This window comes from Amblyomma mixtum, chromosome 7 (assembly GCF_055824585.1).
Source record: "Amblyomma mixtum isolate Tamu chromosome 7, ASM5582458v1, whole genome shotgun sequence".
NCBI lineage: Eukaryota > Metazoa > Arthropoda > Arachnida > Ixodida > Ixodidae > Amblyomma > Amblyomma mixtum.
In genome coordinates this window covers 85,296,204-85,320,242 of record NC_143018.1, presented here as the reverse complement: position 1 = coordinate 85,320,242, position 24,039 = coordinate 85,296,204, and the positions used below count along the sequence as shown (strand labels likewise).

Sequence of the window (24,039 nt, the reverse complement as noted above, 5' to 3'; positions counted from 1 at the left end):
CCCTTTTTTTGCCTTCAAAGCGACCTGCGAGCCTACTAATCATGCAAATGAGCTCAAAGAACCAATGGGCGCTGTAAATAATTGACTGTAAACGATTTTGTTTTTGGTGTCGGTCGGCGCCAGCTCTAGAGTGCACCTTGACATCACGAACGTGGGCTACCGCATTCCTGATGACGTCATCATCGCTGGCAAACCTTCTTTGTTCCTGTGAGCATTGCATCGACATTAGTAACACACTCTTATTGCGTAAGCAATACTGCACCATGTTTCGAGCCCTCGCGTAGCTCCCGGCGGTGGCCACGGTTCACCTTCAGCCCTAGCGAGGTCAAACAGATGGAGCGCCGTTGCCATAGCAACCGTTTCCGCCGCGCTCCACCAGGCGGAAGGACCGTCGCTGCGCCGCGCGCCTCATAGTCGCGCGCTCTCGACGCATGTGTCGGAATGTGGAGAGCAGAGAGAGGAAGCGGGAGGGAAACGGGGAATAAATACGCGCGTTCGCCTCGGGCAAAACAGTTGCTGCTTTCTTAGGCAACTTGCCCGGTTTAACCAGAGCTAAACCTCAGCTAATTTTTTGAACACGTCACCAGTACACTATAGACAGAATAAACTCATTAAAATTCGGGTACACTTGTTTTCCGCAACCCGTTCGTCAGCGAAGCACGCCAGGCGAGGACCGCCGCTAGTCTTCAGTTAGGTTGGCTTCACTGCAGGGCAGGGATTTGAAATGAAAATCAGGGCAAGATCGAAGGCCACCACACATCCCTCTAGTCACGCGGTTTCACAGCACTAGCGCTGTCAGCACGTGCCAACGGCAGCGCACCCTACCCGTCTCCTCGCGAAAGGGTTCTTGGGAGCGCGCTGTTAGGAGAAACGCCATTTGCAGGGGCGCAGCGTGCCGTTCGATATATGGCATGTTCGGCAAAACGCGAGTTCGGTGTAGGCGAACAATACTGCTACACTTTTGAGTAGGATTTTCAAAGAGATGTTCTGACTGTTCGATATAGGCAATATTTCGATATACCCGTGTTCAAAATATTCGGGCTATACTGCAGTACAATTAGGTCAAAAGAACATTTAATGAAGTAACGGGAATACATGGTCTATTTATTCTTTTTTATGGGTACAACTGTCCTATCAAGCCGCGGATGCACGATATAGCGTGTGCCAGCCAATGCGCGGATTCTTCGTCTTCCTACCTTACTTTTTAAGCGTGAAATTCTTCTAGCTCCCATTCTCGGCAATTTCCGAACCCAAAGAAGAACGTGAAGCCGAACCTGAGGAACATCACGCCGAACATACCAAAACTATTCCATATTTTCCGTCCGAATGACAGGTGAAACAAAGAAAAAACGTCATGTTCATAGCTCCATACGGGATACCACCCAGAGACTGCGCAACCACGGCAGCTTCACTTAGCGACGCCATAAACTACTAGGCCATTGCCGCGGCTTTTTTTTTGTGCTGTACGGCAAATCTACTGAAAGAAAAAAAAGCGAGCCAAATCACGCCTCAGAGAAAAGACCGTGTAATGGGGTCCCGCCATACCTTCGCACTCCACCGCAAACATGAAACAGTGGTTTAGGTCGGCTATGCCAGAATATACGTAGCGAAAGGCCTCAACTGCGGTTGCGGTGCGCGCGAGCTCTCCTTTTCAATCCTCCGACATGTTATCAGGCATGCGACACTGCTGGCGGAGCGAGTGGAGGAGAACGCAACGACGAGGCAAGCGGTGTGACGTCATACCAAACGGCGGCGGTGGCTCCGCGGCGAGGCGCGCCGTGTGACGTCATGCCAGATGGCGCGGCGAGCGCGCAGCGTCCGCTATTTGCGGCGGTTGCTAGGCAACGGCTCAAGGTCTGTCTCTGTGCCTCCTCGGAGCACCGCCACAGCGAAATCGCAACTTCGTCGCCAATGTAGCTTTCGCTACAAAACAAAAATCTGGGAAGCACTTACACTCTTCAATAAAGGGTAAACAATTAAGAGGTTCTTTTTGCGCCGCATACTGCAGTCCCTTGTAACAGATACCTCGTCGAGCGTGGTGGTCGGACACGTCGGCCGATGAGGCGGCTCACACATCGACACAAAGAGCGGGGAGACGTACGAAAACAATTTATTGACTTCAAGAAGTCCCTCACGGGGTGCGTAATTATAAGTGTGAGCAAAAAGAGACGAGGACGGCTCTCATAGCAGGTAAGAAAGTGAAGGTGTTTTCTTCGTTTTTTCCTTCTTTCTCGGATTCTAATCTCCGGATTTCTAGATCATAATAATATTCATAAACGAATTATTAAGCCGAAATTGCTTTCATATCAACCTCAAATCCGGAGTGTATATTGTGTCGCCAATTTTTATTTTTTATTTTTTTCATACGCTTAGGATGACAGAAATATGTTTTACGGCGTTTCGACCGCTTTTGCTGTGGGCCGGGAAATGTCTAATAGTCAGCAAAGTTTGACGTTTCCAAAGCGCCGAGATGCATTAGAGCCCCGCCTGTTGAAATTTGTGCTTATGGGCGCTGGTTCCACTCTTAGGAGTGCCAACAAGTGCTTAAAATCGCTTTACCGCCTATTAAAATGCGCTTGAATCGCTTGTATTTTTTGACCGCGAGCGTATAAAACGACCTCCCAGTGACTCCCACCTTTTTCAGAGCTCATGAATTGGAGGGAAGCTATACGATTTTCCCCATAGGCTCACTAGATAGCAGCACGTGCTCTAAAAGTAACTACGAAAGAGCTTTCGATCACTGAACCTCCTTCCACGGCTACCGTGCTCGCGATTCTATTGTCCAATATATTCGACTAATTTTTTTATCGCCTGTTTTGATAACGACATCGTCATAGGTTTGTACCTATAATGAGATGAAGGTAAGACAAAACCAAAGAATGAAAGAGATCCAACTTTTCAAAGAAGATATACTCCGACAAATCTTAAATGTTAGTAAAGTGTAATTCACAACGAAAGCTCAATCGTCGCTCGTCCCAACCGGTGGGCTTTTGACAAAAATATATGATCATTCAAGTAATCACTTGTGCCGGTCAATTGCTGCCAGTTAGCTCCCACGGCCGTGTATCGGTACATGTCAAGTCGAGCAATGTCAATCAAAAAATTTAGCATATGCTTCCTATGAAACGACATTATCTCTGAAAACGAACAGGAAAGCAATTTTTTTTAAACTTCTGCATACTTAAATTGGGGTTAATGTTTCTGATTCGTTGAAGTTCGTCATTTTTTTTTTTATGAAAACCGGGCCCTCTTTGCATACCGAGATCATTTCCGCATAGAAGAAACTTATCTCCTGTCGTGATAACAAAATTAATGCACTTGTTACCATTGTTAAACCGAAACTTCAAAACGTGTTCTTTCGCTTTGTGTTTCTCTTACCTACTAATCGTTTAATTCAGCACATATCGATAGAATAAGACCAATCGCTTTAGTATCTCCACCGCTCTTCCTAGAACAATATTTAAAATCCCCCGGTACAGACAGACGAATGAGCACTAACGACTTTGGCATGTACTTCCTTGTTACTGTAACTTACTATCAAACTGTAGTACACGAAGCGCATCAGCTAAAGCTAACCCACCACCCAAGGCACGTACAGCAGCTAGAGCCCCCTACAGTGTCGTCATGGCGTGGTGGGTTTTCAGTTGTTAAATTAGAGCAGCCTTGGTGCGTATAGTGGGTGCTGGCGAGTGTAATGAAACATTTGTGTGGCAAGATGGCGGTCGTCTTCGCAGGGCAGCTCCTTCGCCGTTAGACGGGTCCGAGCACGGGGCTCGAGAACTGGGGCCTCCGCCTCTGCCCAGGTGGTTCCTGGCGCTGCCCCTGCGACGGCACACACACCCCTTTGTCGCCTCGGTTGCGGCGCCGGTCTCGGGTCAGCGAGCAGATACCTGCAAAGAAACAGTCTTTGTGAGAAAGAAGTCGAGCTAACGTCTCCTTGAATTCTGTGCCAGTCAAAACAGCCAGTCTTTGCAAGTTCTGTCATACTGCCGTTTCTTCCCCTCCTCCAATCGATACCTTTCGGGATTTTTTTTAAAGCGATGGTGATTGCCTCAGGGCATAAAACGGTATGTAATGATAGATGCTAGGACGCAAAAATAAATCAGAAAAGGTTCGCTGATCTAATTAAATCGAGGAGTGAACGATGATATGGTCCCTTTGTCCAAGCGGTACATGGAGCGCTATTAGACAGTTTTAGTATAGCGTTTGCGTTTTTTTGCGTACGCAACACGCAAGATGTTTGCGTACGCTAAATTCAAAGCGCGAACAACACCTTTAGTTGAGCGTTTGCGGACCGTTCCGCAATAGGCGCTAAGTAGACATACAACATCCAGGTTCAGCCCCGTTTGGGTAACTACCTAGCGCCACCACACGTCGAAAAAAAAAATTGAGGTCGTTTTGAGAAGTGCTAAAAATGGCCGTTGTCATCACGACAGTGTACACAACCTGTCGTTAGGCTTACGGGCTTGAAAACAGACTGCTCTCTCAAGAGTACCTGCAAGTTATCGCATATAACATTGCGTCCCAGTGAAACGACAGAAAGCGGAAGCGAATACCACCATTTATTGCCAGTTGAGCGCCGAATAACTCAATGACGAGGTATTTTAGAACCGAAGCGGGCAAACAGGGCGCCGCCATGTTGTCTCCGCAAGCCCCGCAAAGACGCTACGCTATTTCCAGAAAATTGCGTGCGTACGCTTCTTTTAGCGTTCTGCGCATGCGCATTCTACATGCCCTATGTTATTGCGTACGCAAAGGTTTTGCGTACGCTATACTAAAACTGTCTATTGTCGGGCGAAAAACCCGGCAGCGCCAGCTGCCCAATTCTTGTTGGCTTCAGCGCCGGGCAAACCCACAACATGAGGTGAATATCGGCCTCCAGATTTCGGTTCTTGCAGACTGGACACCCGGGGCGGGGATATAAGCATTCGAATTGCAGCCATTTTTGTGTCACGGCTGGAGTTAGGGCGACCCCGACCTGGACCCTCCGAAGCGCAAAAAAAAAATCTAGGCAATCGCCCCAGCCAACACATCTCCTGTTAAACTGCACCACACCTTCGCGCTGTGCACTACAGAGCGTCGTATTCATCAACTTCCATCTGCTCCGTCCCGCGGCACTGCCAGCTCACCGTCGCCTACTACGTAGCACAAATCCTTGCTTTCGCTCCAATTCGAATCTAGTAAACGTTCCCTGTAGTTTTTTGTTGTTGTTGTTTTTCCTTTCCTGATCCTCTCATGCTGGGGTTCACAGGCGTTTACCCACAGAGAGGTACTTACAATGTCATTCCTCTGTTCATGACCCCCCCCCCCCCCCTGCTCCCTTATCCGCAGCCTATATTTCTCGCCCGTGAAGTCGCAAGAACTAAACAGGGAAAGGCGTCCCTTTTAGTCCGAAAGTGCTTATAGGGTCACCAACACTGACCAAGAATCTTGGCACCGTACGTACGTTCACGGTACGACCCTGTGTCTTTGCCTAGCAACCTGAGTTACTACCCGTGCTTACCCGAGTAGCTAGAGTAAGCTTGGGTACTCAGGTAAGTTCGGGTAGGAACTCGCTCGGGTAAGCTCGGGTAGTAACTCGGGCTGCTAGGCAAAGGCACAAGATCGTGTTACTACCCGAGCGAGTTACTACCCGAGCTGCTCGGGTAACCTCGGGTAGTAACTGAGGTAAGTTCGGAGAAGCTTCACGCCAGCTGTGCGATAAGTTGATCGGGAAAAGCAACATGGGGTCGCACAATCCCTACCGGTGGCTGGGATAGAAGCAGCCACCTGCCAGTGCAGTGGCGCATCTCTTAACCACTGCGCTGGTAGTGGTATGAGGACTTGCCGCGACATCTGTGAATGTTAAATATAGAGAAGGATCAATTCTGCATATATGGACATTAAGCCACTAAAGATCAGACGTCATGTCCATAAGGCGGAGTTTAAGTGTCCCTTCCAATTGAAGAATGAACCGCTGCTTTACCCCGTCTACTCGGTTTAACTGCGGTAAACCCCTAGCAGGCTGTGCATAATAGTAATTCATTTTGTGACCACTTATTGAACTCTCGCGCGATGAGTACGCGAAAGTCGAGACGCTATTCGTCACGCCTCATTAAATTGTTCATAAAAATATATACTAGTGTGTAATTGTTGTGTCCCCTTATTGCTTTTGTGTGTGTGCGCCCCCTCCTAACGACCACTCGCATTCCCCTCCTAACGACCACTCGCATCCTCCTCCTAACGACCACTTGCCCTTCGTCGCACGCTGTCGCCAGATGCCCCCCCATGGTGCGCCCCCGCACCCTCCTCCTGTTCTGGGAAGCCACTCCCTCCCGTGGACGCTTCTCCGCTCCCTCCTTTCTTCGGGCAGCCAGTTCGGCTCCTGCCTCGGTCGACGCTGGTCGCACCCTCATCGGCTTTAAATAAACGAAGTCTAAAAGTACCGTGTGCGTCTTTCGCTGCATTCAACACAGCGACCGGACACGACAGTGGCGACGAGAAAGTGGATTCGACCCGCGCTACGCAACGCTATTGACAAGCCATGGCTACGCGAGGGTTTCCCAATCAGATACCAGAATTCAACGGCTCATCGTGGTCATCGTGGGTTGGACGCCTTCAGTTCTACTTTGAAGCTAACAACATCACAGACCCAGCCTTGAAGAGGGCCAACCTGCTGACGCTGTGCGGGGAGCAGACCTACGATACTGTCTGCGCCCTTATTCAGCCAAGCACACCAGCGGCAGTGTCTTACGACGACATCGTAAAAGCGCTGCAAAAGCACTACGACCCAAGGCCATCCGAGGTCTACAGCCGGGCTCGCTTCCAACGACGAGATCAACTGGGAGGAGAAACTGTGAGCGCCTACGTAGCCGCGCTCAAGAAGCTCGCTGCCGACTGCAATTTTGGAACGCTGTCGACAACAGCTACCGGGCAAGAGGGAGACGCAGCTTCTTCTGCTATTGGACGTGATGTTACGCGACAGATTTGTGGCGGACTGAGTGACGAGTCACTGCAGCAGCGCCTGTTCGCTGAGAAGGACCTCACATTCAGCAAAGCTTACGACATCGCCGTTCGAGCGGAGAGCGCCGGTCACCAGCAGAGAGGGATTCGCCGGAACACCGAGCCGGTACACCAGACAAGCAACCAGGTGCGCAAGCCTTCTGTTGTTGTAAAATCGGTCAAAAAGGCACAACGCTGCTGGCGGTGTGACGACCAACACAACCCCCAGGGATGTCGATTCCAGTCAGCCACGTGTAATTTTTGCCACAAGCGAGGGCATATCGAAAGAGCATGCATTACGAAACGGAGACTTGCCAAGATAAAGTCACCTTCCCAGCCTAATCACAGCGTCAACGCCTCAGAGAATACGCCGCTATCTGATCTCCATGGAACAACATCAGCAACACCATCTGTGTTGTACGACCTGAACACCATGAATCTCGGCACGCGACCGAAGATTTTTACAGAAGTAAGCGTACATCACCAGCTGATTAAGTTCGAGGTGGACTCCGGCGCAGCCTGTACTCTGATCAGTGAGGACACGTTCCGAACTTCATGGCCATCTGACGCACCCGCCCTGCAACAAGACGACACGCACCTGCGAACGTGGTCAGGACAGAATCTGCCACTATTGGGCTCTGCCAACGTGCAGGTTAACTACAACGGCCAGACCCATACGCTACCTCTGCTTGTTGTGAAGGGCACAGGATCAAGCCTTCTAGGGAGAAACTGGTTTTCTCCACTAGGCGTGATGATATGCGGCATACACCAGACGCCGAGCCAGAACATGGTTGAGCAACTGCAAGAGAAATACGAAAGAGTATTCTCGGAAGAGATTCCAGGAAACGAAGGGCCCCCGGTCACACTGGAGTTGTTGGACAACGCGCAACCCAAATTTCTGAAGGCCAGGCCGGTGCCGTTTGCTCTCCGAGATTCAGTTGAAAAAGAGTTGGACAAACTGGAGCAGCAAGGTGTCATCGAGCCGACGCAGCATTCCATCAAACTCTCAGCGTACGACTACGCTCTGGTCTACCGCAATGGGAGTAAACATCAAAACGCCGATGCGCTAAGCCGTCTGCCACTAGACGCAACTGTTGACGAACCATTTCCACCAGGAGACGTTCTGATGTTCGAAGCACTGCCAGAACCTCCGCTTACAGCAGGCAGAGTTGCAGCATCTACGCAGAAGTGCGCAGCTCTCCGGCTAGTTTACACAGCTGTTCAACAAGGCAACGTGCATAAACTCAAAGGGGACAACTTCGACGCTTACCGCAGGCGAGCTACAGAGTTGAGCACCCATCGCGGCTGCATCATATTTGGGTCCCGAGTTGTGATGCCGAGAGAACTACGCGCACAAGCTATGTCTCTCATCCACGCCGGACATCGGGGCATCGTTGCAATGAAAAAGTGTGCCAGAAGCTACATGTGGTGGCCTGGCATTGACAACGACATCGAAACAGTGGTGCGAGAATGCAAGCCTTGCCAGAGCAGCCGGAGCGCCCCGCCGAAAGCTCCTGTCCCAGAATGGGAAAAGCCAGACACACCATGGCACACACTGCACATTGATTTTGCAGGACCAATTGAGGGCTGCACTTTCCTTGTGGTCGTAGATGCCTACACAAAGTGGCTTGAGATAAGGCAAATGGGACAGACGACTTCGGCAGCAGTCATTGACAACCTCCGATCACTATTTGCAACGTTCGGCCTGCCACGCAAGGTAGTGTCGGACAACGGAACACCGTTTGTGTCTGCGGAGATTCTCAAGTTTTATCGCGACAACGGGATCTCCTCAGTTACATCGGCCCCCTACCACCCAGCGACAAACGGACAAGCCGAGCGCTACGTAGCCGAGCTAAAACGCGCCCTTGAAAGAGATCAGACAGGCTCGCTGCAGCGCCGCCTTGCGCGCTTTCTCTTCAAGCAGCACACGACGGTTCAGAGCACAACAGGCGAGACCCCCTCGAAAATGATGTTCGAGCGTGAAATGCGAACCCAGCTCACAGCCATCCTCCCCGAGCCAAAGGCAGAGACGTTCCGGGAAGAAAAAGCAATTCCGCGCTGCGGCACGCTTAATGAGGGGCAGCGCGTCCTCGCCCGACAGTTTCTGAAAAAGCCACGCTGGGAGGAAGCTACAATTGTCAGACGCATAGGCCTGCGCTCTTGGCTCGTCAACATACATGGCACAGTAGCACGCCGACATCTCAACCAGCTGCGTAGATTTACGACGCCGTCTGAGAGCTGTCCGCCAGCGGAGAGAACACGTGCACCATCTTCCCACATAGCCTGGCACCTCTTCCCGGAAGAAGAGACTTCGCCCAGGACAGACCTAGGAGACACAGCGAACAACAGCCAGCCTACAAGTGTTTCTCCCCCGAGCGCACAAAGCCAGCGCGCCTCCACGCGTGAGCGCCGACCCCCTGCACGATACCAGGCAACTTTCTAAGGGGGAAGGAAGTGTTGTGTCCCCTTATTGCTTTTGTGTGTGTGCGCCCCCTCCTAACGACCACTCGCATTCCCCTCCTAACGACCACTCGCATCCTCCTCCTAACGACCACTTGCCCTTCGTCGCACGCTGTCGCCAGATGCCCCCCATGGTGCGCCCCCGCACCCTCCTCCTGTTCTGGGAAGCCACTCCCTCCCGTGGACGCTTCTCCGCTCCCTCCTTTCTTCGGGCGGCCAGTTCGGCTCCTGCCTCGGTCGACGCTGGTCGCACCCTCATCGGCTTTAAATAAACGAAGTCTAAAAGTACCGTGTGCGTCTTTCGCTGCATTCAACACAGCGACCGGACACGACAGTAATCTATCCCAATAATTACATGCACTGTCACGCGAGCTGCGATCAAGCTCTTCATAGTTTCCTGAGCTATCACGGGCCCTGCTACGACCCTGCGAAGCCTGTGAGGAGTAGCTTGATGGAGGAGATCCTTCGCCGTTAAGATTAACGTCCCCTAATTGCCTGCAGCCCATCGGAAAGCCGATCACAATGGAAAGTAGACAGTCCTAAGGCTAGCCAGAAGATACGTCGCATGCAAATCTCCGCTTACCAAGCACAGCCTGATTTGTTCATTCCATCTCTATATTTTGTAACTCTTCTACCGTACCGTCCTCCTCGCAGCTTCCTTCATTGGAGGGTTTTTAACTCATCCTTCCCTTTCAGACAGGATTAACGACACTAGCACTTTTTTTTTCGCTTTCAGCTGCGAAGCAAACAGCGGCTAAAACGTTCAGTAACCGAAACCGATTATCACATAGCGCCTGTTGATGTCGTCTCTTGCATTAAGGCGGAAGCTTTTAATGGCTCATACTGTCTTCCGTCCATTAACAAGGCGTGTCACACGCGTTTAACTCGGGAACTAAAAAATATAGAAGAAAACCAATGTTTCCTTCAGATATACGAGGAAAAGTCAACCCAGAAGCCAAATTTGATGACTGTAGAGTAATTAGTTATTAATATAGACAAAAATGTCGAAATTACGTCGATATAGTCACGGGAATGATGTGACGTCACATCCGCCCGAAGTCGTCACGGCATAGTGTCCTCGGCTTTCGCCTCTCAACACTTTAGTTGCCAAAGTGTCCTCGCAATTTTTTTCGTCCTGTACCTGTTTTGCTGACAGCTATATTTGTTGTGTGTGCGGAGTCAATTCGCCAAGCAAGCAACTGTACCGACGACCGTCGCATATATCATAGCTCCAAGCGCAAAACGGAATAAGAAACGTCGCAGTAAGGGCGTACGGGCACGGCTAGTACCCGCAGAACTGTGACACGCCACATATGTTTCTTACCCGGTTTCACTCCCACGGCTTTTTATTCTTTCTGCCTCTCCCACACACTCACAGACGTTACACACACACATATAAACCTAGCGGAGGGACCCCATTGCTCGCAGCGGCAAACTCGTCGCAACAAAAATAAAACTCGTCCTCGCTTCAGAAGTATAAAATACAAAAGAGTAAAAAGCGAACAGCAACAGAACTAATTATGCACGCTATGAAGCGCGTAGCGGCAGTGAGAGGGAAAAGAAGTCGACGCACTTCTCTCCATGCCAACCGGCGGCTAGCCGCCCTCTCCACTACGGCCAGTGTGCGCCGCTGTAACGGGACTTGGAGCGGCCGCGCCGCTCAACGCGGAAAGACCCGCTGTGCAATGCCGCGTGTTAGCGTCGCGGTAGTCGCGATAAGCTACTTTCCTTTAAGCCGCGAAGGAGTAGCCCACGAAGCACTTAATCTTGTTCTGCGATAACCCAAGAAGAGATACTATGTCTGTTGTGCCGACCCCGCGTTAATGTGTGAAGCTCAGAACTGCGAGTTCAGTTTCGGGATGTCTTCCCATACAGTGAAGAAAAAGTGACTAAAGTTATCTCACAGTGATTTCTCGACAGGTTTTTCTTTGTCCCAGCGCCTGTCCACGCTTCGGAAAGGAGATGACTAGTGCCACCTACGCTGGTTTATTTCTCCTGTGCATCAAAAGTGACCGAAAGACAAGTTCTCAGTGCGTGCGAAAGTGCAAGATTGTGACTTCTTTGGGGCTTCAAAAGTCTTGCCAGAAGTGGAAGTGAATGATGCTGAAATTCCAAGAAGCGCTGTGAACGTTCGGAATGCGTGAACCGCTTCATATTTTCCCACGCCTGAAGAAATTCTGTTGGAAAAGAGTTCGTGCATGGATGGACTCGACGGCTGGAGGTCGCAAGAAATACACTCTGTTACAAGACAATTAACGACGCTTCTATCGACCAAGTGCCAATCCGTCATCTTTATTCCGCCATCCCGGCAACCAGCATCGCAGAAGTGTCAAGAGCAAGAGTATATGACGCTTTGAAGTCCGGCCGCTCCGCATGGAACCAGCTCCAGCTGGCAGACCCTGTCGAATCCGGTTTTCGTCGGCGCACGTGAGAGAGACCGGCCACCATGTTGCCTTTCATTCGCTGAGTGCGTAGAAAAAAAGAGAGCGGAAAACCGGACTTCCCGCCAACGCTGTTAAGTGGGTCGCGCGAGAGCGCCGGCTGGGCTGAGTTGCACGACACACCCGCGAGGTGGAGCCACGCCCGCACGGACTTCATGTAGCCCGAAACGTCGTCTGCTTCTTGCGAACAACCTTCGAGATGTCACGTGAAGTGAGTAACGATTTATTTTTGCACATCTGGCTGCTCGAGCTTCTCTCGTTACTAAGGCAGAGCAAATGTCCTCATTTTGCGCCTCATCCTCAATCCTCAACTTTGAAAAATTCAGTCAGTCCATCACCATCGTATTCATTTCATAAAATATGCTGCTCGCCCTCACCTTACAAAAAAATGTACCTTCGTGTGTTCTTAGCATCGCCTCTAGCAATTACGTTAAAGTTACTTGTTCATCAGTCTGTAATATGCCGGCATGAGTGAGTAATGAATGTGCTATTTTTTTGGGCTATACAATTTTCAACTCGTCGTGCAAAATCATTTCTCATTTGATCAGATTATTGTAGGTATAAAAACTGCGACGAACTCGACCATATCCCTCTGAGTATGCTTGTCATAACTGCTTCGTGCGGCATCCCAAGTATATGCATTAGCGTGACATGCAATTAGTTATAAACGGATCAACGTATCTTCTTGGTTGCGCCTTCTGTTAAGATACATCTTTTGCCACTATGAGACTATGAAAGGGAACAAAGAGATAGAGTGGTGCATCTGCCACCGCACCCTTCAAGCAGAAAACTCCGAACACGCCAGAAACCAACCAACAAACAAAAAAAAATGAGATGTTTCCGAACGGCCCGCCGTGAGAAATGTTCGTGGATATCCTGACTAAACAGTGCTCTGGACATCCGGTGTTGGTGATCTCTGCAATGAACTGCCAAAACTGCGTTGCAAGTCAATATCCAGCGCCATGCTCTACCACGGTACATAGTTCTCATGCTTTTCAGTGCTCGTTCTGCAGAATACTGGCCGCAGTAAGTTCCAGCGGACTTGCCGTTCATTGCGGCAGATTGATAGAAGTGGGTGTAACAGTTGCATGTCCACTTAGAAGGATTTTGTACCGCAAGATAAATGCATCACGCAAGTCAAGGCTTAAGTTCCACAGTACAGGAAGGCTAAGATTTCTTTCTTATAACACGTTTGCTCGGTGGTACAACCAGTTTGGATGCTATTGGTGAATACGCGAATAATTTAATAACCTGGCAATGTAAACACCAAGTCAGAATTAAGCGGAACACGAAAAGGGCAGACTTGCTGCAATGTCGAATAGAAAATGAGGGGCTGTACGGTGAACGTGCGCGACACAACGGTTTGGTAGTATCGCAGCGTTCACCTCTCATCATCCTTATGATCAAGGTTTTTACACAGTGACGGCGTAGTCGCCATGTGCGGCCAAGAGTACCTTTCTCTGTTTACTTCTGAAGCTATAAGCAGAAAGGAGTAAAAAAGGGTGTAAGCTGTCTTTTTACACCCTTTTACTACCTGTTTACTCCCACATAGGCATTATGTTACAGATTCTGCCTGAAGCTGTGACCGACGCTTATAACGGTCATTTACTGTTGTAAGCTCTGCACTTTGAAGATGAGCCAGCTCATAGTTTGTCGTGTGCACGAAACAGACTGATAACTCAAGCCAAGAAGATCAGCGCAGTAGCTTTTAAAGCGACCGTCACAGCTGGTAAATGCTATGCACTCAATAACAACTGAGAACAGGAAGCTCATCTACCTGGATCGAAAATCTCGATCGCGATTTGGCAACTGCCTCGGTGTCGAGCATGTTGCGGCTCGATCGCGCTCGAACTGGCCGTGCTACATCGAGAGATATGTATTGGGTTTGGTTCCGATCAGTAGAGAAAGCGCTCGTGAGACATCGTTTTCAGCTACAACCTCGCCGCAGACGCATTCACATGTATCATTTGTTGAGCAGGCTTTATGTGGATTTTTTTGTTTTTTTTTCTACTTGCTAATAGCAGGCTTGTTTGCTAATTGTATACATACAACGTTGCCGTCGCGCATGCGCACGCAGATGCGACCAATAAAAAATTTAGCAATAAAAATAAAAGTAGAGGTCAATATGGCATTGCAAGCTCTGGAATTGAATTCCAGCATTTGAACGAACAGGTATGTTAAGTACAGACTCAGCGCCAGAGTAAACGTTGGCAGCCGTCTTCATGAACAATGCAGAAAGTGAGTGTAAAGCTACGTAGCTTTTTTTTTGTACCGCCATATCTCGAGTTGCCGACTTTAAATTTTGTCACTTCCTTCGCATAACTTCTTCGGTAAGCGGCACATTTTTGTAACCTCCTCTCCGGTTGTTGAACGTATTTTTTTGTTGCAATATGTCGTTCATTGCTTCTATCTGCATGTGCATGTGCGAACTAAGGAAGCTCTGTATATTTATCCTCCCTTTAGCAAGTAAAATGTGTAGTTGATGTCAAGCATTCCCAATATCTGCATGTCTCCTCGTCCCTGGTTGTTGATGAGCGCTGCAAAAATGAATTTCGAGTATAGTGTAACATGTCAAAATCATAAGGCTGGTGTTACCCTTATAAAAATGGTCTATAGACAGTCTATAGACGTCTTATTGACTCTACTGACTTCCTATAGATATTGCTTTATGTCTGTTCATAGTCTATAGACAAAAGTCTACTAAAATTATATGGCCATAAATCTATAGATTGTCTATAGACTGTCTATGGCATTTGTATTGCCTATAGACTGTCTATGGCATTTGTATTGCCTATAGACTGTTCTCTGGGATTTGTCTATAGAAACACTACAGACTATCTAAAACTTTTTTTGTAAGGGTATCGCGGACACCCCCCCGAAAGTGCCTCGGCCGCGTGTACCTTGGAGACAAGGGCAGTGGTCCGGGTAAGATCCGCCCTTGATCTGGAACTCGGTGCAGGGTTCGCCTATCTTGGCCATCGGCTGGCACGTTCGGTTGTGGTCCCGGCTTTGCAGGCAGCACAGCTCCGGCCGGCAGTGGTTGCTGTTCCGGCACGGACCGCCCACATTGTTCCTCTGCGCAAATGCATTCAAATGGAAGATATAAAGGGTCAGACAAAAGTTCTCAGGCCACAAGGTTTGCTTTCGAGCAGTATAGTCACGCAGTCACGGTACCATCGAAGCTCACAACACCTGCAGAGGTTAGAAGAAAGATCATTCTACCCTTTGAGAGCCTTGATAGCTTTGTCGGCATCTTAAATACCAGTATATTTCGATGAAAAGCAGACCCTATGACCTGGGAACTTTTGACCAACCCTGTACATATATAGAAAAGCCCCATGGTTCGGTTTCGCTGTTAACGCCCGTCCCTCGTGCAACATTGCACATGACGGTTAACTCATGGGGAGAAACAGAAATACAGGCGGACTCCGTATGACGTCCCACTTCATACGGAAGTAATGTAGAAACCATACCGAAACATCTGGAAGCTTAGCAGTTCTGTATCAATTAATACTATACGCACAGCATATTGAGATAATTTTACCTGCGTGAGTCGTACTAAAGGTCTCGGCAGGGATGAATACATATTGACAAACGTAAATTTAGCAACGCATCAAACAACAAAGGATAAACAAATGGGACGAACCATGAGTTTTAAACTGATTTGCTACTAAAGAAATGGTACTATGCTATAAAGAAGGGCTTGGGCAGGGCATGGAACGGGAAAGCAAGATAACCGCTGGCCCTTAAGGGTAACTGAGTGGATTCCAAGGGAAGACAAGCGTAGCAGGGGGCGGCAGGAAGTTAGGTGGGCGGATGAGATGAAGAAGTTTGCCGGGATACGGTGGCCGCAACTGGCGAAGGACACTGTATTTTGGGTAGGTATGGAACCCTTTGCCCTGCAGTAGGAGTAGTGAAGCTGCTGCTGATAGTGATGACGCTACTTACATGTGCGGTTTATGTCCGAAATAGGGCACGTGACCTACGAGGAACTCCATAATTTAAAGCTGCAGAGTGATTTTCTCTAGCTGCGTTCTTTTCGCATGCACTCCCATCGCTCAGCGAACGGCCGTTTCCGCATTTCTACTGCACAATAAAACACACCAGCTGCGGCCGGAATTCGAGCCCAAGATCTTGGGCTTAACAGTCTCACACAGTAGCCATCTAGCCACCTCGGCGGATCGAAATAATACGTTATCTTAGGAAGCTGTTTTAAGAGAAAACGGGTGTTAGTGTATTCTGAAATTGGATTATTAGTAAGCTCAAAGTGATGGCGCGAATATTCGCCGTTTCTGATGGGTTTTAGAGGGGATGCGTAAAATATTTTCGACGCAAATTCTTCCGTTTTACATGTTTCGATTTTCTACAGCTTAACATCAGGAAACGAGAAGGTTTACTCTAGGTTAATACATAAAATTTCTAACCTTTGATGTGAACTGGTCAATGTCAAGTATAGCCGCGTCTATATTGTTTGGGACGTCATAAAAGGAACACATCCTCTCGAAACAGCGTGAAAACTCTTTCAGGCGCCGCTTCAGGATTTCTAGTTGGGAAACGTGCATGCAAAAAGCACGGTGTTCGTAGCGAAAGACGAGTAGGGCAAAAAATGACAGATATGCTGACAACAGTCTCGGAATACATCAGTCGCCAGTAGCGGATCGCAGGAAGTATGAAAATGGTTGTATCGCTTTCCAGTGTAAGCAGCATAACCACGTGTCCGTGTCGACGGATACATTCCCACGTAACCTCGTGTCGTGAGTGCTCGTCGCCTGTTTCGCTAAGTGCAGCGATCAAGAGTCGCTGAATGTTTCAAAACAATTCGTGCATTACTGTGGTTTAAACGTCTTCAAAGATATATAAGTACTTCAGGGAGTTCTGTGAAAGCAATCGCGGTGTCTGAAAACCACTTTCAAGTAGGTACACTGTATCTTCCTTATCGTAAGCTTCCGGTTCCCAACGTGAATGTGAATAGCATCCAACCTATCCCAGCTGACGAACCGAAAGAATTCTACCGTTTCACTGAAGAAAACTGTAGTCAGAGTGGGGAAAAAAATCTTTGATTCGAATTATTGTGAATTTTTTCGGATATTACTGTGCCTGATAAAAGTATTCTTTTAGAGAATGGAAGCCCGTATTTTCTTCATTTTCTCGGCTCCTAAGAAGAATTAATAATTCAAACAAAGGGAAAAAAATCTTAAAGCAGGTAGAATGTTGCTAAAGATAGTACATGTGCCAAAAATAGTAAACATATATAAAGGAGGAATTTTTTACAGAAAATGTTTGAACATAAGTACCGTCCGAATTCGACCACGAACACCAGCAAGTCAAATCCCTTGTTATATGGCGTGTGCATCGGATTATTTTCACTTCTACCCAAGCTATGAATCTGGTAAAGATAAAACTAGGCACGGTGCGTGATATTGCAGTTTTAAACCGTATTCCCTACATGGGTGACGCATATGGCTTCACCATCGAGCAATGCGAAATCCGAGCAGCGCCTTTGTACTAAGGATGTGATGATTAGAACAAACCATGCCATTTTTCCTGTTATGCTGCACTATATTATAGTCGGATACAACTTAAGTCTGCAGTGAAGCTCCGCCCACATTCAGGACCGCCTCACAGAATTCCTCCGCGAAGAAAAAGTAGACCGTTGTTGAAACTTTTCTTTTATACCTAAATAAGAAGCTTATCACAAGAAAAAAATGATAAGCTCTACAGTTTTGGCACCTGGCTTGTTTAAGATAGTGACACATTAAAAAGTTGACTTCGTTTACTGTTACGATCGGCCAGCGGAGTAATACATAACGCCGCGGTCCGTGGTCCAGTGTTAGCAACTGCTGTTTTTTTTTTTTAAGTTGTATCATACCATAGCCTTTACTGACGCTTCCGTCCACGTGATGGCGTCTTACAACCCGGCGAGATATGGATATCAGCAAGACCATACAATAAATCGCAGACTGCACCGCAAGAACATATATAAAGCAGGAAACATAACCACCATGCTGATACCTCCGTCATGCGGGTCCTGCCTCACGGGTGTTAGATGTACTCTTCTTAGACTCGCCCGCATAATCCAAAGGAGAAGCGTCACTAGCCAGCATTTTTTCATTAGCTTTGCGCAGCTGCTGTTTACCGGCGCTATAGGACGTTTGCACTGAAAAATCGGCAGGGACAATTACTAAGCATTCAGGTCAGGTGGGATCTGTGAAATGTTCTCTTGTGCTCATCCTCGCAGTTTCTATGTACACAGAAAGCGGCCGGGTTTTTTTTTTCTTTTTTCTTTGCAACCAATATTCTGTGACGTCTGTAGAGATAACAGAACCTGACTTATTATCTCTAGAAATGCATTCAGTGGATGATAGCGCAATGGTCATTTACGCAGTAATTTACATGTTTGCATGCAATATGCGGCATAAATACGTTTTAATCATGCGAGGCATAAGCAGCCTTCAAGAAGACACTTTCACAGCATCTAAACCTTCACATTTATTAAAAAAACTTCCCACAAGACGAGGACAAAGAAGTGAGAGGAGGGGGGGGGGGTGAGAATATTGGCTTGCCTATCGTGTGTCGCAGATGTTGGGCGCTGCTACAGCTTAACAAGAGTCCGAGCTGTAACATGTACATACAGACTACGTCTTTGACATGACCAACGTGACTTCCAAGGGGATCCTCTCCGCTTTCTACTGAAGCTATCACACGCAATTGCTTTTGTGTGCTGAAAGTTGAGTTTCAGTCAAAAAAAGAGCTCAAAGTGTCAATGGTAATGTGCGAGTAAGCAACACAGTTTTTCTCTGTCAGCGTTTGTCGAGAGTTTCGCTCGAGGCATCTCCACATTGCATTCCTGCATCAGTAATTGCATTCCTGCATTCCTTCACCGGAGCAAAGACCCGCTGAATTTATTTTAGACTCTTTGTTTCCTTGCGTGCTCCTACGTACGTCAGACCTGTCCTTGAGCATCTTCACTAAGTAACCAGGCGAGGGCGTAACGTGCATGGCTCACTCTACAAGTATAATGTTGCAGATACACACCGCATACCACCATGCCTGCCTACTTGCCCGCCTCGCCCGACTTCTCCGTGCACTGTGGTTCGTCACGCCGCTAACTAAATTGGCCTCGAGATGCGGCGGAAATTTCGCCAGTCCGAGCTGCCATAGACCACCGCGTGGAAACGTACGGGCGCCCCACGCGTCGCACGCATCTCGTTTGCATAAAGCGGCGATAATTGGCTCGTCGGCCTTGGGCGTGCCGACGTCCCAAAGCGTTTACTGGGGGAAGGAGGGGCTGCCAAGAGCGAAAATAAGTAAATGAACGTGGAAGAGAACGTTCTCTCGGGTGCCTTGTCTCGAGTTACACATCGCCGAGATTCATTGCGCGTTCGCGCATACTAAAACGGTGCAGTACGATGACAGCGTGACTTGTCGTTGCACTTTACCCGTGCTTCCACACCTGCACTTATTTATAAATGCGATAAATGCGAGACATTATATGGCTCTGTCGCGTAAGCAAAACGTGTCAGCAAATTTTGTCCGCACGATTACGTCGCTCTCTGAAGATAAATGCTCGAAAGTGTGATTGCGACAGATAGAGTGTGATAAAATGTTGCCATGGGTAAAATTCGGTTGATGAGGTCATTATTTAAACGCGAAAAAGCGAGAAAAAATGCACTTAGACGTCCAAATAACCATGGACGTCGATAAAGTACACGGACGTTAGAACAGCCGCGGACGTGAATATAGTATGTGGACGTTTTTCTTGCGCATTGCTCCAATGCGGGTCGCCGCTGTGATCGCAAAAGTTTTTTTTTTTTTTCATATTCGTTTGCTTTCAGGCCCCTCGTCCTTGAGCCTAACAACTGGTGATTTCAATCTTAAATAGTCCCGCCGCGGTGGCTCAGTGGTTACGGTGCTCGACTGCTGACCCGAAAGACGCGGGTTCGATCCCGGCCGCGGCGGTCACATTTCCATGAAGGCAAATTGCTGGAGGCCCGTGTACTGTGCGATGTCAGTGCACGTTAAAGAACCCCAGGTGGTCGAAGTTATTCCGGAGCCCTTCACTACGGCGTCCCTCATGGCCTGAGTTGCTTTGGGACGCTAAACCCCAATAAACCAAGCCAATCTTAAATAAGTATGATCACTTCTTCTGTCATATCCTTACCGTCAACAGTACACTCACATACACTGTACAGCAAAAGCCTCCAATGAACCCAGTCCTGTGCCAGCTATGGCCACTATATCTGCGCAAACTACCTAATTTCCTCCGTCCACCTCACTCTCAGCTGCCGTCTGATACGTTTGCCATCTCTCGGCACCAATTCCTTTACCCTACTATACTATCGGCTAGCTTGCCTTCGCATTACATGATCTGCTCAAGCTTATTTCTTCTTGATTTAGTATCTAACGCATGTACTAAACATGCCTTTTCGCGAAATTCTCGAACAGTTATCATCAAGACGAATTCACCAGTCTGGAAGCCATTTCCTTGAACCAGTTCTTGCGAAAACTGAGGCAATCAAGCAAAGCCTTTTCCCGCGGACCGTTTCTGACTTTAACTCCCTTCCCAGGGCCATTCTTCAGTCTTCCACTTTTAGCAAAGCACTTGAAAAGCATTTGTTATAGCGAATGAGTCTTGGTCATTTTTGTTTGTATTATTGTTTGCAAGCTCGTGAACGTCCTTTACTTGTGCCATTCTTTGTTTACATGATTTCTATATCCCCCGTGCATAGCACACTATAGTGTTGGCTTGCAGTAGTTTGAAATAAATAGATAAATTTCGGCTAGGATGCCATTACCTCACGTTTCTTCCCTGACGCATTCTCCTCTTCATTGTCCAAAAGTTACACCCGTCATTCTCTTTTCCATAGCTCGTTGCGCTGTCTTCAATTTAGGGCCAAACTTTTTCATCAGCCTCCGAGTTTTTGCGTCATATCCGAATGTAATGATATAACTATACGTTATTATGACTATCACATAACCGATTACACAACTCTGCAACTGTCGTGTGTCCAGGAAGTGTTTTCAGGGGCAAAAATTCTCGCGAATTCGACCTTCGTGAGGAGCCGAGCACGGCGTGTTGCTTCCCCAATGCTGCACAAGTAATGAGACGAGGTATTGAGTGCGCATGGTTCGTATCACGTGCGTTTCCTGGCATGTACGGAGCAGCTGCCGACGTCCAGATGAATTAATCTGCATCCAGAGACTAAATTACGTGCGCGATACGCCTGAGAAGCTGTTGGCACGTACGCTTATGACATTGGATATCCTCCTATTGCCTCACCTAGCTTTACGCAATTAGCCCAGCAGTCGGGTTGCATTAAACATAGAAACGGCAGCAGGAATACACTGGTTTATTTCTGGAGAAGGATCAAACGGAGTGGCCGGCGCAATGCGCACATCCGCATTCTGGCACTAAGGAAAGCAAACGTCGAAGAATTCATGCCTGTCACTGCAGATGCTGCAAAATAGCAGATGTCGTAGCACTAGTGTGTGCCAGTTGCAAACCGCCATTATCGCTGCAGGCGATAACTTTTCTCCATACGGGAGCGAAAAGCGGTAGTGTCATATGCGTGGTGGAAAACACCATCCGGCAATATCACGAATGAAACTGCAGCAAAGCGATGCATGTACACATATCTAGCATAAAAAAGGGATGGTGTAGAAGCAGTTCACAGCTGACAAACGATTCAGGTTCAGCCGTTGAGTGGAACACGCTTATACATCATACGCGCACTGATGGCAGAATGACGCTGTGCTAAGCAAAAACCATTGTGCAGGCAAACATACGTGCTGCGGACTTTTTGCCCTTCTATCTCGTTCTCTTTGCTTCTCTTCTCGTTTTTTTTGGGGGGTCGTTATCGTGTAATTTGTTGCCCACTGACAGGCAAACACGGTCGATTCGGATTTTATTTTCAAATATAGAACGAAAATTGGCAGCTGAGTGGTAAAAAGTTTGCTTCATATCCGCCCTTCATATCATCCGCCCTCTACAGCCCTACATATCATCATCATCATCAGCCTGACGACGCCCACGGCAAAACAAAGACCTCTCCCATGTCTCTCCAATTAACCCTGTCCTTCGCCAGTTGCGGCCACCGTATCCCCGCAAACTTCTTAATCTCATCCGCCCACCTAACTTTCTGCCGTCCTCTGCTATCCTTGCCTTCTCTTGGAATCCAATCTCTTGCACTTAAGGACCACCGGTTATCTTGCCTTCGCATATACATGCCCTGCCCAAGCCCATTTCTTCCTCTTGATTTCGACTAGGATGTCACTAACCCGCGTTTGTTCCCTCACCCACTCTGCTCGCTTCCTGTCCCTTATCGTTACACTTATCATTTTCCTACATATACATCCGACACATCTTCCTTGCTCAGGAGCTTCATTTCACAGCAATTCCTTGTGGGACGAATGTAATTACTCTCTTCCCAACCAGTTCATTTGCTTCCTTTACGATGCCCTTGACATTGGAATCGGCGTGTCATATTTCTAGCCATAAACCATAACGTCACAGCTGGCTTCTACTAATAATAAAAACACAAAAGAAGAGGAAAAAGAACATATAGAGAATTCCGCACCTGCTATATTTTGTTGGCTGTTTCACCTTTTGTGTCTGCCGCCTAAAAATTATGGACTGGGTAATAGCTCCCACGCATTCTCTACTGCTGGCTTTGGGCCCAAACGTGAAGGCTTATTATTTGTAGAGTCTGAACAGCGAGTCCGAAAAAGAATTGCTGTAAAATAAGGTCTGTGCTGATGCTTAGCGATGGCTGCTTCGCAGCCGTATCCGATCAAGAGTTGCACGGACATAGTTTGCTTTTGTAACGACTCTCAAGTTTCCGGATCATTGGTTTGATCCCAGCCGCCTCTTCCTAACATCAGGAGGGCATTCTCCGCTAAACGGTGGTTCCTAAAAAGAGTACTTTTATACCTTTGGGTTGAGGTGAAGCGTTAACGGTTTGTTTTTCGAATATTTTTTTTTCTCAGAGGTTTAATTACCTTCGCGCAATAAACCTTAACCGGAGAATTTAATCATCGATGTTTGGGAGCTCACGGTAATCAAGAAGCATTAATCACTGGCGTAAGCATCATTCATAAACGTGGATTTGACACCCCAGAGGCGCCGCCTAAACAATCAGAACAGTATTTGATAATGTAGCTTGGGTTTGCTGCGAATGTGACCGTTAATTCCGGAAGCGTGCTGTTCCCTAATTCAGCCGTTAGTGATGGCAGCCCGACATCGTTGTGGTGTATCATGGAGGAAGGAAAACTCGGGAAAGGCCCTCGCTATCCGAGCTGCACGCCAAAAAGTGTGCCAGAAGCCAAGCGCTTTCGCAAGGACTGCTGGGAGTCTTTGGCAGACGGCACAGCCAATAGCAACGCTGGGTGCAGCGGCGTCGTCTGCTGCACTGCCTGCTGCGCATGCGCAAGGGCGTTGAGACGGCGGCCAAGTGTGTGTGTGGGGAAGGGGGAGCAGGGGGGAGCCGGCTTCAAAAAATGTGACGTAACCGCTTCTCCTGTGTTCTTTTCTTCCTCCGTGTAGTGTACGGTATGCTGTGGGGAAGAGACAATTGCGGGGAAAAACTGGGACGTCCTCCTTGCGAAAATATGCATAATTTGTTTTCCAGAATTATCAAATAGGGCTGAGCGCACGCAGGCAGCATCAAAATCGGAATCTGACGGATTTATTTCCGCCTAATGGGCACACGCTAGCTCCACGATGTGTGTTTTATCATAGCTCCTCAGACAAGAAAAGCTGCCAATCTTTTACTTCGTTCTAGAGGGGCGTACCACAGGGAGCGGTGCTCAGCCCTCTCCTGTTCAATATTGTCCTTATACACATAAGAAGAAACCTTCCGCGAGGGATCCGTATAACAATTTATGCTGATGATATCTGCATCTGGACCGCATCACGTTCGCGCTATATCACCCAGCAACGTCTACAGAGAGCGCTATTGCACATTTCGATGTACCTGGCTTCCAGAGGTGTTCGTCTCTCGCCAGAAGAGTGTTGTAATAGCGTTTACAAGAAAAACGATGCCCCGATATCCGCTGCTCCTAGGCGGACGATCGCTACCATATGTACGATCTCAGCGATTTCTGGGTGTTGTAATCGACTATAATCTGTCATGGACACCTCAGATCAAAAACCTCTGCG

The 24,039-nt window shown here is 48.2% G+C and overlaps 2 protein-coding genes across 2 annotated transcripts in view; one reads left to right on the top strand and one right to left on the bottom strand.

Annotated features, from left to right (window-relative positions):
• Window positions 1–2,094: 2,094 nt before the first annotated feature.
• The window catches only part of LOC149336696 (uncharacterized), a 29,659-nt gene continuing 7,714 nt past the window's right edge, over window positions 2,095–24,039 (bottom strand). Inside the window, exons 2-3 of the mRNA XM_089553050.1 lie at window positions 14,783–14,957; window positions 2,095–3,890 (exon numbers count right to left, since the gene is read on the bottom strand). Coding sequence (XP_089409176.1) covers window positions 3,751–3,890; window positions 14,783–14,957 — 315 coding nt within the window. The 3' untranslated portion in view covers window positions 2,095–3,750. The remainder of the gene's footprint in view (window positions 3,891–14,782; window positions 14,958–24,039) is intronic.
• The window catches only part of LOC149336694 (CMP-sialic acid transporter-like), a 150,968-nt gene continuing 138,017 nt past the window's right edge, over window positions 11,089–24,039 (top strand). The window contains exon 1 of the mRNA XM_089553048.1: window positions 11,089–12,093. Coding sequence (XP_089409174.1) covers window positions 12,082–12,093 — 12 coding nt within the window. The 5' untranslated portion in view covers window positions 11,089–12,081. The remainder of the gene's footprint in view (window positions 12,094–24,039) is intronic.